The sequence below is a fragment of the Bombus vancouverensis genome, chromosome 4 (assembly GCF_051014615.1).
Source record: "Bombus vancouverensis nearcticus chromosome 4, iyBomVanc1_principal, whole genome shotgun sequence".
NCBI classification, from domain to species: domain Eukaryota; kingdom Metazoa; phylum Arthropoda; class Insecta; order Hymenoptera; family Apidae; genus Bombus; species Bombus vancouverensis.
Window position 1 is genome coordinate 16,349,507 of NC_134914.1, and position 11,968 is coordinate 16,361,474.

The 11,968-nt window shown below is 36.7% G+C and overlaps 1 protein-coding gene across 2 annotated transcripts; it reads left to right on the forward strand.

Annotated features, from left to right (window-relative positions):
• The first annotated feature begins 690 nt into the window (after positions 1–690).
• On the forward strand, positions 691–10,893 carry MED1 (Mediator complex subunit 1). Of its 2 annotated transcripts, XM_033350492.2 has the most exons (9): positions 691–957; positions 1,282–1,427; positions 1,498–1,631; positions 1,713–1,851; positions 1,933–2,152; positions 2,233–2,458; positions 2,537–2,768; positions 2,842–7,035; positions 7,195–10,893. In XM_033350492.2, the coding sequence occupies exons 1-9, from the start codon at positions 927–929 to the stop codon at positions 7,243–7,245; spliced, it is 5,373 nt and encodes a 1,790-aa protein (XP_033206383.2). In that variant the 5' UTR covers positions 691–926; the 3' UTR covers positions 7,246–10,893. The 2 variants fall into 2 exon arrangements, with proteins under 2 accessions (XP_033206383.2, XP_076473756.1); XM_076617641.1 differs by having other exon boundaries at positions 2,842–10,893.
• The last annotated feature ends 1,075 nt before the right edge of the window (positions 10,894–11,968 follow it).

Here is an 11,968-nt window from a genome sequence, read left to right on the forward strand (position 1 = left end):
GGACATTTTACTCAATTAATTATTTAATTTTAATTTTTAGTATTAACATTATTTTATATTGTACTTTCAATATATAATCCTACAGTAATTAGTATTCTCTGGTACTGATTTAAATTTGTAGAATTTAATAGAAATTTTATGGTAATTAGACTCAGTTTGTTTTAATTACTTGTCAATGCATATGTACATATTTCGAGTGTACATTTACATATCTACCTGCATTAACTAGGGATATTTTTTTGCTTTCTTAGATACACCAGAAGATGTCGCTTCGTTCAACGCTTCGATATCGTTCTCAAACGCATTAAAACGTTACAGTTTGAAAATACATATTATCTGCAATATCGTTTGAATTATAAATGAAATATTTTTCATTACTTGTCAATATATTTGTCTTGTTATGATTCTAGATATACATAATATTACATGAGTATAATAATTTATATAGAAATGTATTTCATTTTACGATGTTTTAACGTTTTAATTATACGATGTATTATTATATTACATTCATATCAAATTAGGAAACAAAATTTTTTCCAAAAACATAATTAATTATTTGTTATGAATAAAGTATGAAATATTTTAATGAACATTCATTTGCTAAATGTAACTAGAGAGGGCGTAAAAGAATGAAACTTAATAAACCGTTATAGTATTCCCCCTCTTGAGGCATACTGTGGATGAAAACCACGGTGTGTACGATCGTGATGAAAACGCCTATACGAAGAAACGTATGGCTTCTAAGTATAGTTAGTATATTGTGCGTGAAGGTTAGGAGCAGGTAAGCGATCAAACGTGGGTTAGGTGAAAATAACAGCTCCTATCACAATGTAGCGTATAATAATGTTTTTGTGATATTACAATAGTAAACGTATATCGATATACGCGTAGATAAAACATCCGTGTGATTCACCACGGAATACATGGATGTTGCGAACGGACAAAAGCCCCTCAGTGAGTGTAATTTACAATTTATTCAATGTAATTTATGAAATTTTATTTTATTTCGAAATAAATTAAATATTTTAATCCGTCTAATAAAATATTTGTATAGAAATCATTTTTAAAAATTTGAACGTTTATTAAAGCGTCGTCTTGTATTTATTCATACATATACAAAAAGTTAATTACTCTTTCAATGATATAACTACATACGATTATGGAAATTTGTTCACCTTATTTATTGAAACTAGTTTTTTTTTATTTGCTATTCATTTAATATTTATTTCGTATTTTATGACGAATTACACAATTTATTGGATAAATTTTATAATTTAGGTGGGCAACCTTCTGCCACTGGTGGTTCAGGGATGGATAAGGGAAAAGAGTGGCAGATGGAATTGCTTATGGAAAAATTACGTTCCAAAGCTTCTACATTCAAACCCTTGGTGGAAACCGCCAAAAATTTACGAATGGCTATGTTGGTAAGTGACTTGTAATATTTTGACAAATTGTATTTGGGTAAACATTAATATTTTTTATTATTTTTAATAGGACAAAAGGTTTGCAATTGATAGTGCCGAGAAAAGCCAACTACAAAAATGTTTGGATACTTTGCAACATTCCATTAAAGTAACGTCTTTACAATCCATGGTAGAACGTTTGGAGAGTTTAACTAGACAATTAGGGTAAATATTTGTGAACAATCTATTTTAAGAAAACTTAAATTAGATAATTTGGTCAACATTTGTATTGTAATTGCGTTACAGTTTAAAGTTTATGATGTCTGGTCCACCAGGCACAGAATTGTTTATCTCCTCTGATATGTTCTTTTTGGAAGTTCTTTTGGAGCCATCAGGTGTAGTTAAAGATGTTAAAATTCATCACGAAGGGAAAAACGAACAGCAAGTATGGATTATTAGTTTTTGTAAGAAAATAATGTTTTAAATATATTTTATTATATAATAATTCTTAATGAAATTTTTGCAGAGCTGTGATGTATTGGTGTCTTGTTTGTCAAGAGGAGATTTCCTTGATTTTACAGTACAATTAGAAGGTTTAGCTTCAATATATCAATTAAATGCTGATAAGAAGGTAAAATGTAAAGCATTTAGTGCTTTACAGTCACTGGAGGCTGATCTGGGTATCTTAGCTCAATTGCAAACATTTATAAAAGAACCTTTTAATCTTGTTCATAAAAGCCCAGTTGGTTAGTGTCAAATCATATTTATTTTTATAAGATTAAGGAGATACAAATTTCCATGGTAAGACAATGATTTTTTATTCCAGGAATCCTTGAACGAAGAAGAGGTGGTCATGCTATGAAGCTAACATACTTTGTTTCTCCTTACGATTTAATAGATCAGGAGAATCGTACCTGTGATGCATTGAATTCGGAGGTAGTTATCAAGCGAAAGATTGGTCATTCCGTTACTGTTTGTATGGAAGGTTCGACTGCTCACAAGTTGCCTACATCTAGTATCATAACTGTAAATAGAAGTCCTACAGGAAAAAGGTTTGTAGTTTTTTACGAAATACATACATTGCATTGGTCTTAATGATCAATTTCTAATTGATAACTAATATTTTGTAGTACTCCATCATATGCTCCATTAACTGGTACAAATTCGTCGGTATTACCCGCTTGCTTTGTATTGAAGCTCGCCAAGAAAATGCCGATGTGCATGGAACTAGTGCGTAGGATACAGAAAGTAACAGAATTAGAATGTGGAGACATATCTGCTCCCCATCCATTACTTAGTTTAATTATTCAGCATGCCAGTGAAGGACAACAGGATTGTCGGAATAACAGAGGACTTTATGTTGTATGTGAAACATTTTATGTGATATTTGATAATTAAAATCTTATGATATTTTAAACGTTACTTTCTATTACAGACATTACCGGATCAACAGCACTGTTATTTCATGACAGAGAACAAAAATATGGAAGGTGTGTTAGTGTGTAGTATTCCTTTCACTCATCCGGCGCATGTCCCACAAATCTTGGTATACTTGCGTCAACAAGCGCTCTTTAATACGTTAATCGCTAGTTGCGTTAGACCTATGGCTCGGCAAGATCCAGAACATGCAACTATATTCGAAGTAAGCGCTTTATCATGGCAACACATATCGGTAAGTTTGGAGCATCCTTTCGAGGAGACAATGGCAACAGCAGAATTGGATTTGACGGATATCTCTGCGCTCAAGTGCAAATTGTATGGCATAAGTATAACGAACACGGAACAAACGTCAGATCTGACGGGAAAAGTTTTGCAGAAGTGTTTAAGTATACCTCTGACAATGAGAATTCTCATGAAGTCGTGGGAGAGTCGTGACTCTTTAAGTACGATGAACAATCTGAATAGCGGAAATGGAAGCTATAATGTAAATCTCGGTTCCGGAAAAGATCAAAACAGTCAGAATGGTTCCGGGATGCCCGACTTCACTAATGGAGAAACAAAAATCAAACAGGAACCTGGGTTGAATAATGGAAATGGAACAATGGGCAGGCAACAGTTGTCGCAACAGCAGCAGCAACAACAGCAACAGCAACAACAGCAGTCTTTTTTAGATGCCGGAACGGAGAATAGTATCGGGTTTCCGTCGTATTCCGGCCAATCCGATACCGCGACTACTGCTATGTTAAATCCATTACAATTGGGAGCGTTACTTGGACAGGCAAAAAACTCTATGACCAATCCAATGAATGAACGTACAAAAAAAACACGTAAAAGAAAAACCGCGGATGGTATTTGGCGAAGTCCCAAAAGAAAGGGAGACGAGAGTGCTGAAATATTATTGGAAAGTTCTAGTTCAGATTCTACGCCCCTAGGTACACCAACCGGTGGTAGAGAAAATTTAAACGAGACAAGAACGTCTACGCCAACATCAGCTACGAGCTTAACCAGTGGTTTGGATTTTTCTAATTTGGATCCAACGGATATTTTAGGAACGGATAAGAGCTCCGATTATGATATTGACAACGAGAGCGAGATAACGGAAGTTCACGATTTACAAGATGTGGAAGAATTGATCAAACGCGATCGCAAATCGAGGAAGAGAGAGGAGAAAAAGAGTCCTATTATTTTTGAAGAGAACAAAAGTCTGGTGCCGCCATCCGTAAGTATAACGCCAATTTCAAGCAGTAGTTTGGGTCAGACTACGAACTATAACTCTGTACTTACGGGGATGGGTTTGGAAAGGAGGCCAGGCATTGAAATAATACCAATAGCATCGTCACCGCAAACCACTTTACCGAGCTCTATTACTATAACCCCAATAGCTGGGCCGACACAGTCGAAAAGTTTGACGGATGAACGTAGAGAACGAAAAAGTTCCAAGGGCAAGTCGACAGAGGATAAGGGGAAGTTGGAAAAAAGACGTAAGCGTAAGAGGGAGGACAGCCCTATGGGACCGCCGCCGGATAAAATACCATCTAAACAAGATCCTTTGTCGAAACCAGTTTCAGTGAGCATAAAACCGACTGAATCGCCGCCAAATTTGAGTTCACGACCGTCATCACCTGCCGCGACATTGCGAAAATTTAGTCCGTCTCCGACGCACACCAGTCCACTTGCTCTCGTAGGTAAGTCCAGTCCTACATTGAAACAGTCAACAAACAAGCCAGTGCAAAGTCCAAAGCACTCTCCGGTCTACAGCAGTAGTCCCAAACATACGCCAGTACCTGCGAGTGTGAGTCCGAAACACGGCACTTCGTCACCAAAGCACGGCAGTTCAGCGAGCACTGGTAAACCGAGTATGTCTGCGCTGAAATCTGCGGCGAATTCACCATCCAGTAAAACCACTGATTCTGGACAATCAAAAATAAAATCTTCGTCGTCGTCGAGCAAAGACTCCAATCGAGAGAAGGAGAGAAAAACATCGTCTTTAGCCTTCGGTGGATCGAGTGGTCATCAGAGTCCGAAGACGAAGTCTTCCAGTGGTAAGTTAAAACAACTGGAATTAATTCCTAGCGGGGAAACGCAATCTACTTTGCCTAGCAGTGGAGGCAGTACACCACCATCGGGCAATTCTGAACTTGGAAAGTCAGCCATCGCTCAACAAGCGAGAAATAGAAAGGGCTCGTTGAGTGCCGTTATCGATAAGCTGAAGAACGCTCAGCATTGTACGGATGATGGTGGCAACGGTGGGACGAAGTCAGCAACTAGTGGAAGTGGTAATTCAGGCGGTCAGAAAGAAAGAAATGTTGGAAGCTCCTCGAATAAGACCGTAGAAGGAAAGTGTATTAGTAAAAATTCATCTATGGATACGAAAAATCCTGCAGAGTATATGGTAAAGCATAGTTCCGATGGAATGAAGATAACAATTAATAAAACTCGCACGAAAGATTCCAAGTCTGGTACGAATCTTAAATTGTCTTCTTCCTCGACGTCTGTCGCTACTGGAACGTCTTCGAGTTCGTCCACATCGTCGACAGCCATATCAGGTAATGGTTCTCCGAAAACGCACACTGGTTTGAAGCCAGGGGTAAGTTCCGGTCCTGCATCAAAGAAACCACCGTCTCAAACATCCCCAAAGCTATCTGGATCCTCCTCTTCCGGTTCTGGCGGTAGTAGTGGAAACAAAGCAAATCTCATAGGACAAAAGATGTTGTCTGCCTTGAAGTCTATTTCTGGGTCGAATTCTGGAAGCGGTAACGGAGCTGGAGGAATCAGTGTTGGGAGTAGCGGTAGTAGTGGATTACTTTCTAAAAATGTGATGTCATCTAAATCTTCTTCGAGTTCTCCGAAAACAGCAAGTTCCGGTGTGACGGATCTCAGTCGAAATCGTGATAAATCCCGATTATCAAAGTCTAGCGACAAAAGTATATTTCCCTCAAAAGGAATCGGGGATACTAGAAAATCAAGTCCGTCGGGATTACGAGAGGAGAGCGAGAGCGAAAGAGCGTTCAAGCTGCTGGCTGCTCACGCTTCCATGTCGAATTTATCGAATTTACCCAATTTACCGCCGCAGTTAGTCGTCGAAGGTCTCATGAAACAGCTGGATACTAAATTTCAAATACCCAAATTGTCCGCTAGAGCTAACGCAGACTCTAGCGACAAGAAATCAGAGAAACTATCCATGCTTCCCGATAGTGGGAAAACGTTGGACAATCTTGCCACAAAACAGACGTCGGAACAGGGGAAACTACAAACTTTATCGAACACGTCGAGCACCGCTTCTAAGACAGCTTCAGAGGATCAATCGAGCCAGGGTAGAAGAGACCATGTACAAACGAAACCTGACAATCTTTCCATGACAAGCGCTGCCTCGGTAATAAATCTCGGTACGGACAGCACCAGTAACCTTCTACTTCCTAGTTTATCTAGTGGAAGCTCGCACGATTTGGACGTTCCTACGAATCTCTCGATGCAGTCAACCGAGAACGAATCCCGCGACAAGGAGCCACCGATGAGTAGGACTAGCACGCAATTTCTGAGTAGCAGTTTAAATTCCACTGTTGTTGGTAAAGACGATACTAGTGGTCCGGTAATGGCCGTTCTATCCAAAGCATCTGATTCACAGCCTAATAGTAAATCCGTCTACCCCACGATGATGACGACAGGCACGATAACTAGCGGCAACGGTACAGCTACAACGAGTTCCGGTAGCGGAACCTCAGAAAGCTTGAATCTAAGTATCAAGCCAGTGGACGTTACGATGACAAAGTACAAATCTGACGAGAAGAAGCAACAACCATCGCAGCAGTCTCAGCAGCAGCAACAGCCTCAGCCACCTCCGCCGCAACAGCAACAATCTCAACAACAAACGTCACAATCACAACAGTCTCAGCAGCAACAAATACAAACACCGCAAGTTCCGTCTTCCGGAGGATCTTCCTCTTCGTCTTCATTGGGAACAACGGTGTCTTCGGAGGGTTCCTCGAGTACGATGAAGCCTCCTGGCACCGAGATACCCACAACGACGTCTCAAGAAGCTGCTGAAATGCTTCTGGACTTTTCTACGCCGAAGGAGGTAGCTAAGAGCCTGAACTTCACCAGTATCCCCGAGCGGGCCATGACCCAGGCAGCTTCGGTTCGCAGGAATACGCCACCACCTCCACCGCCTGCCTTTCCAGCGAGTCCTTCCGTGAGTGTGCACATCGTGAAAAGTCCTGCACCCTCGCCGAGGGTCATCCCGCCCTCGCCTCACTCCGCTTCGCCGTGCATCACCGATGACGAGTTGATGGACGAGGCGCTGGTGGGAATGGGCAAATGAAGGTTACTGAAACTGTAGATTTAATTTTAGCCGCGACTGGTACAGGGTGTCCTGAAAGGCTGGCTGACTGGCTGCTGTTGAATTAGTCGGTCCTGCTCCGCTGTGCTCCACGTTTTCGACCGTTCTTTCTCAAATATGATATCGTGGTGCACAGCCTGGAATTGTCGTCGAGTTAATTGGCGCTCCTCGAGTTTTTGAAACATTGGGTGAAGGAATGTCTTTATGAGATGATCTTTAACAATTTGGTATCTTTGTTGTATCTACCTTTTAATTTCTTTTTGGTTGCTTGATCAGTAGAAAGTAGAGATAAAGAATGAAGCTCACAGGCGAAAAATATGGTAAGATATTTCTCGTTTTTTTTTATAGAGGAGCAATTTTGAAATTCAATTTCTTGACATCTAATTCTACATCAAAGCTATCTTTGTGCATTTGACTTTGAGATTAAGTATATGGATTTCTCACCATCTTGAGTGTATAAAAGTATTAATAACGTTAGTTAGTTAGTTAGTATAGACTATTATTAATTAAATTAAATTAACATAGAGTTTATATCTCTTCAAATCTATCAGATTACGCCCTTTTTTAGTTCGTCCATATCAAAAAATTTCTTTTTAGTTATCGACTGATAAAAAAATGAGGAAATCAATAAAAGTAAAGTCATATCTTTTTTGTGTAGTCTTCAAATGCCATGGAAATATAATTCTTTTATATGTTTGGTAGTTTTTGTTCAATCTTATCTTTCACGATTTTAAGCGAAAATGTATGCGTTTGTATTTGAGTATTTATTACTGCATGTTATTTACAAAGATATGAAAGATTGTTGTATCCAAATTTAGTATTCAACATCGTTTCGTATTAATTATTAGTATTGATCGATCCTGCCCAATCTACAGTTACGGTTCTTACACTTTCCTGATGATATCCAAATAAATTTATGAAACTGGCTAATCACAATAAAGAAAACATGCTGTTTTAAGAATCAGATGTGAACAAAGCAGATCGTTCGGATCTTAGATTATTTAAATCTTTTAAATAATTAATTTTATCTAATCTGTAGGCTACGAGAGATTGAAGAACAATTTGATTTGATCGAGCCTGTTATCAATTCCAGAATTGAGTACGTGTAAAAGGAAATATCTTTTTTTACCATATTTTGTTTTCTTTAACTAGACAAATATCTTTGTAAATTAATATTCATTTACACAAACATTTTCGCTCAAATTATGTACGTTTTGTAAATTATGGAAATATTATCTCAGATTTTACGAATGTTAGAAGAATTTGTATGTTCGAAAATATATCTTCCTACGAGTTATGCGTTAAGAATTCTCAGACGAGCGCATTACTTATGTTTCTCAAAGGTTAAGTAATTGATAAATGTCAGAAGGGGACACCCTGTATATAGCAGAGAATTTTCACTTCTCCTGAAATGTCCTGCCGAATATAAATATAGTTTACGTCCCCGTATGCGAATCTCGAGCAAGTTCAATTTTCTTATCCATATGTACATATATATATATAAATATATATATAATATAACTATATAAAAGAAAGCATACAGAAAAAAAGAAGAAGGAGAAATGAAAAAGAGAAATTGGGAGAAAGAGAAAAACAAGCGGTCCCTTTGTAAAGATACTTTACAGATATAGAAACGAAGATTTAACCAGCGTGTATATCAAAGTGATTTATTATTATAAATAAAATTCATATGCCGTGATTGACTCTAGGCTAGCAATAAAACAATTGTTTATAGATTTCTAAGAGAGAGAAAGATAGCGTGTGTGAAAAAGAGTGAACGCTGTACTAAATGATTGCGACATACGAGGAATAATATAGACAAGGACATAACGAGTTATTTTCGATAGAAATCCATGTTGGACAATATTTATAAGGGCACCGTAGAATGGGCATATGGTATTAAATATATTGACAGGATATTTCTCGATTGGCGTATTTCATATATCTGGAATTTTTACTAGTCACAAAATATAAACGTTTCAAAGATAATAATAATTTTACGGAAAATTTATTTATATTTGAAATTATGGAGATATTTGAAGAAACGGAAGAATGATTGATTATATCAAATACTATGTTGTTATGAACATAAATTTTGCCCGTTTTTCATCAGAAATTTCTCAAGTTATATGGAATACACTATTTTGAAAATATCATGGATACGGAGAAATTTTGTTCGACGAGGAGCCGTGAGAAAGGTAGATTATATAGCCAATTTATCGAGTCCTTTATCTTTACCTTCCTGTTCTTGTACTTGCTTCAATTGTCCTTCCTCGTAACGGTGTCCTTCGGCAGTTTACAACGAAGAAAAGTCAGTGCTTCGATATTGCAAAAGTTGTTTCCACAGTTCAAGCAATTCTCGTTTGACAAATTGTATGAATATTTATGAAGAAGAAAAAAGAGACAGAAAAGGAAAGAAAAATAAATCAACGTTTGTTAACGAAAAATGATCTTTGTCACGTATTAACGATAAAACTTTGTATCGACAGTGAGAATTAATCGCATAGTTTCGTTTAACACGATGTTTCGTTTTCACAAAAAAAATAAAGATATTTCAGAACGAATGGGTTTCTGACGAAAGAAAGTCACGAAGCATCGAAGGACACGTCGCGATGATGAAAATTGAGCTTGTAAACAATTTTCTGTAAACGAGTTCACAAAATTTTTACGGAATCTTATTGGAATCAATACGTTTTGATTGGAATATTTTTCAAGTGTCCTCAGTGTTTCAGCTGCGTGGTGGAAAATTGTGAATCGAAGAAATAAACGGAAGGGAAGAGATAGTAGGTACCAAGTGCCAAGTAGAGGTAAAAAAGAAGAAAGGAAGAACGACAATTTTTGAGGATGGAGTTTTAATCCTTTGTGCTTTGATGCTTCCTACTATCTTCGTTTCAATATGGAATTGATTATCTCACGAAATTAATGTTTCTAAATAAACTAATTTTTATTTAATTTCCAAATCGTCAGATTTGTTTCACTTAAATTTGGCTAATAATTAATATTATTTTTCAGGATATTGTGTTTTTCAAAGGATTGAAATTCTGATCTTAAGAAAATGACGTTGTCTTTGTACAAATTAGGCAAAAATGTTTCGGTTTAAAGATTGAATAAACGTCAGATGTATCAATCTGTGTTGCATTTATTCGATGTTTGAACCAAAGATTAAAACAAGAGAACAGACACAGAAGTTATATGAATAAAGTAAGCGAGTTATATGTCTGTTGCGGATAATTAAGAAATATTAGAGAAAAAGCGAGAGTAAAAGAGAGAAGATTAGAAGTGAATTAAAATAACGACGTACAGATCATTTTCCATGTGTAAATTTGATGAAAATTGTATTTTCGAGCGGGAGTACCGTACCGTAGACAATACTTTGCTCCGATGGATAAAAGAAAAAAAAAAGAAGAAGATAAGATGAGAGGAATAAAGAAATTCTTGAAGAGGAAATTGTCCGGTGCTCCCGAGGGAAAAATATGGTTTATTTTTTCAATACTCACGATGGTGTACATAGACCTAGAAGGCGTTTGCGCCGCGTAAACGGTGCTGTAATAAAATAAAAAATATACAAATACGATAACTGATAAATATTGAATTTAATTAATTCAACGTGAACGAAAGGAAGAAAGATATGAGAATGTGAAAGATGCTCAGTTAGCGACCATTTGATTATTTCTATAATTATTTATTTGAACACAGGTACAAATAATGCAATTTTGTTTTTATTATTTATCCCTCTTCTCCGAGATATTCCGAATGAAATATATCCTGGCAAAACTTACCAAATTGTGCATCAGCTGTGAAGAAGAAAAAAGAGGAGTAAGAATGCAAGCGATATAAGTTCAATTTTGAAAGTTTGAAATCTTTTATCACCTGTTTCTTCAATCTTCCACCAAAGTGTTAAACCTAATTTCATTTCGCAACACTTGTTATTAAAGTTCTTTCGGTTTAAGAACTGCAACGTTTTCGCTTTCCTTGAAAGCGAACGAATTTTCTGTTAGAAAATTGAAGATGTTACGACTGTAAAATTTCAGATGTAATTTAACGTACCGTGAAAACGTCGCGTGAAACTTGGAAGAATTTTATGGAATGTACATATGGAATATGTTTATTTCTCTATGATACACGTGCGTGAAATATGTTCCTCTGGTTCAGAATGAGTATCGGTAATGCAGTGCCGGTTAGTTTATGCTGTATGGAATATTTCGTCAGGATCAATAGTCCTGTGGTTTCAGACGATTTCTGGATCGTCCTATTTCCAGAAGGACGTGTACCTTTAAGCGAGAAACTGTGAATGTTTCGAATTTGATTGATCGGATTATGGATACATGTACTTATGTTCTGGTATTGATAGTAATCGTTGTTGTGAATATGAATAACTGGTTTTTGTAAAGAGTTTTCATTAAGGAGTTTAAGTTTAGTTGAATTGTTGAAAGAGAAGAAAACGGAAATACAAATCTGTGAAGGAGCCTCTGTATAAATATAATTGTATTAGCGCGTGTATGTACATTTAAGCATCGACCTGTATAGAGAAAAAGAAGATATATACATATAATTATAAAGTATATATATATATATATATATATATATATATATATATATAATTATCTTTATCGACGAGTGTCTTCGAATACACGCTGAATTCTCGGGACACGTATGTAAGCCTTGATAATAAAGACTATGTCTTTTTTGGAAATTCGCGCGTTTCTTCAACTTTGGTTCTATCAGAAGTTGCTAAAGAAAAAAAAAAAAAAGAGGAAAGGGGAAGGAGAAAAGAGTAAATATAACA